The sequence below is a fragment of the Vollenhovia emeryi genome, unplaced genomic scaffold (genome assembly GCF_000949405.1).
Source record: "Vollenhovia emeryi isolate VEMERY1.0 unplaced genomic scaffold, V.emery_V1.0 DF939166.1, whole genome shotgun sequence".
In the NCBI taxonomy this organism is placed as follows: domain Eukaryota; kingdom Metazoa; phylum Arthropoda; class Insecta; order Hymenoptera; family Formicidae; genus Vollenhovia; species Vollenhovia emeryi.
In genome coordinates this window covers 217410-223409 of record NW_011967200.1, presented here as the reverse complement: position 1 = coordinate 223409, position 6000 = coordinate 217410, and the positions used below count along the sequence as shown (strand labels likewise).

At 44.1% G+C, this 6000-nt stretch overlaps 1 protein-coding gene across 1 annotated transcript in view; it reads left to right on the top strand.

Moving 5' to 3' along the window:
* The window catches only part of LOC105564321 (attractin-like protein 1), a 35636-nt gene that overhangs the window by 18250 nt on the left and 11386 nt on the right, over positions 1-6000 (top strand). Inside the window, exon 2 of the mRNA XM_012016616.1 lies at positions 4711-5058. Coding sequence (XP_011872006.1) covers positions 4711-5058 — 348 coding nt within the window. The remainder of the gene's footprint in view (positions 1-4710; positions 5059-6000) is intronic.

Sequence of the window (6000 nt, the reverse complement as noted above, 5' to 3'; positions counted from 1 at the left end):
GAGAGAGAGAGAGAGAGAGAGAGAGAGAGAGAGAGAGAAGGGGGGAGGGAAATTCGCGATTATGTATTTACGTAATTCAAAATGTTATATAACTGGCAAGCGATTTTGGGATCGATCTCGAGGGCAATTTGCCTTGTATCAGGAAGAGCAAATATTGATGTGCCGACATAAAGAAGCGAATCCACTCGCGCTCGTTGGCCGCGTCTTCCAAAGCCAGCTCGCGCCGCTTATATCGTTCGAATAAAAAATAAATCGGCCGGTCGTCGAACTTGACATCGGGCATGAATCATCCGTTTCATTAATCATCATAAAGAAAATAATGCGTTCACAAGGCTCATTTCTGATTGCGATGTTTACGAGGCGCCGTTAATAAGACGCGAAATTTCATTCGCTCCGCGCGTTGCTCCGATAACGATTAAATCGCTAAACGCTCGACAAGAATCTGAAGTAGGTAGTTCACTTCAGATCCACTTGTGATTCTTATCAGTAGATAATTCATCGTAATCGTGTAGATCTCATATGCCGTACAATTGTAAACCAATCAAGATCGGGAGATTATTTTCTCTTTATTTCTCGAAGATTCAATCGGATGCTATAATTAATAAATAAACAAAGTCAGGCTTGTATAATATCGTGCACTAAGCAGTAAGAAGAAAACGCGGGACATTAAAGCAACAAATATAATATTGTTTGTTCGAAGTAATAGGCGAAAAAAATAAGAAGCGAAACATTTCGAGTTACACGGAGAGACTTCATCAGCCGATAAATCAATAGACATAAATAAAAATTAATTGAACAGGAATAAGAATGTCGGCAAATTGAAAAATAATTTAAACGAATGCGTAATAAAAGAGAATATAGAGCCATACGAGTCAAGGGAGAACCGATAAGAGGCCACCTCACAGTGGAAAGCAAACATAATGCACATAGAATTTTACAATATAGCGCGTAAAAAGAAAATTTAAGAAAGTCGAAGACTGTGTCCAGAGCCGGGAGCATAAAATAGTTAAATGTAAAAGAACAACCAAATTTATAGTCGAAAGATGAAAAGAAGTGCGATTCGTCGTTTCGTTTATACACAATCGTACCTTTTTAAATGCCAAGCCAAGTGCCAAACATAATGTTTGCCCACAATTATTTAACGCTGCGAGAACGGCGGAACCGCACGGTTTCCGAAGGTGCTTAACCTCCGCCTGCCAATAATTAATCAGCTGTTATTTACGGCGATTCTCGTTCCTCCAATCAGCGCCTCAAGCTTAGAAGTCGCGTGCTCAATCTCGCACGATATGCTAATTTCGTTCTGGCTTTCGTTCCGATGCTCACATTGCATTAAGCGTGTTGCAACTTCAGCAATTGCGATAATATAATACGCGCTGCGCAATCCTCCGGCGAAGGCGTAATCTACAATCTCATTTATGCCGCCTTTGTTTTTTCCTTCTTTTCGGCCGCGTATCTATTAACGGGCTCGTTTAATCGGCCCTCTGTCGAAATTACACGCACTCGCGTTGCGCTGCAACATGGACGGGAGAAAAGAATATACAATAAAATTGTAATTCCGCGCGGCAAAAGTCGCATTGTGTGTTTCGCCGCGCTGTAATGCAAAACATAAAGATCAAAACGATTCTTCGGGACGCGAATTTGTCATTTTAATTTTACAACAATTCGTGTTTATTGTAGACATGTATAATGGAATTATGTTAACTAGCGATTGACAAATGGAGCGAGTGTCAAACAATGTCGTTCGCGGCGCACATGGATTATTCATCGAAGGAGCGCGGAGTGGAAATGAAGGCAGCTCGTAAAGAAACGTAAAAGTTTCCTAAGCCGTCGCTTTTATGCTCCACCGTGCCCTTCATATTTATTATTACCGCAGAGACGGAGATCTCTCTTTCTCGCTGCGTCCTTGCCGCCGGAGCTTCTACGATAAAGTCTCGGCTCGAGGAGACGACGGAGCAGACTCCCCCGTCGTGAAAATGACTGGCTAGAGACGCGTGTCCTGCGTGTCAGCCTTGAAATTATTGCATTTTCCAAAGCCGCGTGTCTCGAAGATTACCTCGGCGGCCTCGACGCAACGGCGCGATAACAGCTATTGTTCGCCGCCGTTAATTCCCGGTTCATTTGTCCGCTCGCTGAAGAAATGTCTTACTCCGCGTAGGCATTTAATCGAAATTGCTCGGAATAACACGGTCAAGGGTACACGGGGAGAAGTTTCTCTGAAAATTTACCCTGAAACTCATGTAATCGTGGGACAACGTGGTATTTCGAAGAATTGTTTCGAGTCTTTTTGAAATTTTACCACACATTCTACTGTGAAAATGTGTGGTAACGTTTCTCAAAAAACTCCCATACAGTACTTCGAAATGCCATGTTGTCTCACGATTATACGATTTTCACTCGGATTTTCAGGGTAAATTTGAAGAACAAATTCTCTCCGTGTAAAATCGCGGCCAAAGCCTAATCCACAACGTGCTCTCTGCATCTGGAAACAATCTCTGTTATATAAAGAAATCGAACCGCTTAAAAAATAGGTCGACAACGCACGGTTGTACAGTGTATAACGAGGGGGAGACCGCCGAGGGCATTGCGGTGTATAGATTCGCGGCATTACTGGGCATTACTAGGGCATTTTTTGGGCATTAGGTCTTGCTGGAGCATTGTAAAGATAAAATAGGATAAAATAAGATAAAGTAATGCCCCTGGGCATTGGTGTACAAGATTTCGGTCAGCGGTTTTCCCCCTCGGTGTATATACAATTTATCCACTTGCGCAAATTATTTAAACGTATATCGATTGACCAGAGAAGGTAGAATGTTTCTAGATGCAAACAGCGCATTGTAGATTAGGCTTAATCGTGGGAATTGCACACGTAACAACGCCACCAACGCGCCTCGCTCTGCGGCGTATAAATAAATACACGCGGCACCGTGTGGCGTCTCCTCGTTTCTCGTGTCAATCATTCATGATAGGCGGATGCGCCTCCGCGAAAGCCGCGTTCCTGTTCCTTTTTTTTTTAATGCGGCATTATTGTTATTCCTCCGTCGTCGTCGCCGCATCATCCTCCTCTCGTCGCGAGAGCGTGTGCGCAGGTGTTCTTTCCTCCTCGATGTCGCGCTGTCAGTCGCCGCGCTCTCCCCACGAAATTTCGTTTGGGCTTCCTTTAATCACACGGAAGACACGCGCTCCCGCGTCTCCGCGGGTTGGCTAATTGTCGCCGCGTCGTTGGCCCTCGATCGACAGCACCTGAATCGATCGGCGACCCAGCATTTGACATTTCTAATAAAATCTTGATGGATTGAACATCGCGAAACCGGTCTTGTTATTTCAGCGCGGCACTCTGACATTTTCGCCAGCTCGTTAGAGGATTTCGTTACGTGGTCCCTTTTATATTCTGGAACCAATCGGTAATTGAAGTCGGGACCGGAATTAATATTAACCGTCGGAATTGACGGTGGCCCGTCGCTTCCTATTAACACCTAAATGAGGACTAATTTCGACGAATTTAAATCGGCTGACGTGAGACAATTCAATTTCCCGCTTCGAGATCGCACGGAAGAAGAACGTTTAATCGAAAATATTGGGATTGTATCATTGGAAAAAGAAAGAGAAATAAATAAATCGCGGAATCTAAAGAACCTCTTTTTCCAGAGCTTTCCTTCTTCCCGTTTAGATACAAGTTTCAAGTCTATCTAATATTTTCCTTTGTAATATCCTCTCGCCTGCTTCCGCATCTTTGCGAGTCGAGATCTTGCGAAAACGCAGGTGACCCGCGGGTTCAAGATGCACCGCACACTTTCTCCGAACGCGTCGAGAACGTCGAACGTCATTTTTCATCCCGGCGGACTTCCGGTGCGTCTCGCACGCGTCCCGTCGTTGCGGGCTTGGCGGAGCGCGGTCGTCGGATGAGAAAAAAAAAAGGAATAGGGAGTAATTAATGAAGTTAGGATCTCGTTGACGATGATGTATCCGCTTGATGTTGCTCTTCCGTGTCGCGCCCGTTGCATCCGCCCGATCTGCATATCGATGCAGCGCGACGCAACGATGTATATGCGACCGCTCGGATTATTCGGATCACGCTCCATTATTCGCGTTTACAAGCGCGATATTGATTATTGAATTCATTTTTATTTTATCACACACTATCGACAAGAGCGAAATGAAAGAGAGAAGAGAAGGCTCTAATAATTCACCTTTAAGATCATAAAACACACACACACACACTCACTCTTTTAAAAAGATGCGTGAAATATCACGATTTCATCGACACGTTGAACTTTGCGCTCAACGTGTTTTGCGAGATACGTTTCTCTCCTTCGTATCGCTCACATTTATAACTTATTTACAACTAGAGTTATTTTTAACCGTTAACGTAGGCACATTCAACGCACGTACAATTTTACAGCGTTGAAATCTGTAAAACTCATACGCTTTGTGCAGTCAGTCGAACTGCATCTATACATCGTTTATGAAAGAGCAAATGGTTATAATAAATGATTATAATATAAAAAATCGGACTTTGTTTCTTGCAATGTAAACAACGTTACAAAGAAGCAAGCGGTGAAAGTCTGATTTTTTCATCGCCGTACACCGAGGCGGAAACCGCTGAGTGTCCGTATGATCTTGAGCAGCTCCTTCTCGTCGATAAGACGCCGATGACGGCGCGAAATAATGTGCCGTAAAATCTAATTGCTCCGTGTCTCGTTTTTCCCGCAGATTATCAGACAGGATCGGGAGCATCCACGACGGCTTCGGCAACTACACGGCGGACGTGAGGTGCTCCTGGCTGATCGAGAGCAGCCCGAACACGAAGATACGGATGCACGTGGAGCAATTCGCGACGGAATGCGGCTGGGACCATCTGTACATCTACGACGGCGATAGCGTCGAGGCGCCGCTGCTGGCCGTCTTCTCCGGCCTGATGCACAAGGACAGCTATCACATACGCCGCGTGCCGGAAGTAATAGCGCGATCCGGCAGCGCGCTGCTGCACTTTTATTCCGATGTCGCGTACAACATGAGCGGCTTCAACATTACGTACAAGATCAACGCCTGTCCGAGCAGGTGAGCGCTCGCAGCTGGATTTCGCGATCTCTCCCCCAACTTCTCTCCCGATCCTCTCCGTTTTCTTTTCAGCTCTCTCGACCGTCTATCCCTTAACAAGTGTATTATTAATACACGGAGAGAATTTCCTCTTAAAATTTACCCTGAAAATTATGTAAACGTGGGGCAACTTGGCATTTCGAAGAGAGAGAGAGTGAGAACAAGTGTCCATAGGCAAATGGCTCCATTTTTTTCCCCCACTCGATTTTGGTCACAAAGTAGGTACCTGACGAAAGGTCTCGTCACGCTGATTACAGATATGTCAGTCTCAGAGTGTACCTATTTAACGTTCCAGAGATATCGGGTTCCAAAGCTTCCATTCCATTCCAAACAAATGGTTGGTATCTGACGGCTTTATCGCTTACGTCCTGGGAATATTTGGAGCCGGATATCGCTGAAACATTAAATAGCTACACTCTGAGACTGACATATCTGTAATCAGCTTGACGATACCTTTTGCTAAGTACCTACTTTGTGACCAAAATCGAAAACGAAAAGATGGGGCCGATCTTGTTCTCACTCTTTATGAGATTTTTAAAAGTTTACCATACTTTTTACTAGTAATTATACTTACTGTTTTAGTATGCATTTCACTAGTAAAATTTTACCATTAAAAAACTCATGAAGTTCTTCAAAATGCCATGTTGTTTCACGATTAGATGATTTTCAGAATAGATTTTGAAAGAAAATTCTCTCCGTGTAGTTACACGATAAAGTTGCTACTTTCATATGCCAATTTGGACTCTTGTTCTCTCGTTGGATACACTGAGAGACGATTCGATGCGTTCGCCGAATGTTGTAATCTCGATTTTAATTAATATTTAAATTGAAGAGACAGGTAGCGACAGCGCAGTTGATATAAATGCTTGACATCCTTCTTGGCGAAATGGTTCTCGCGTGGTG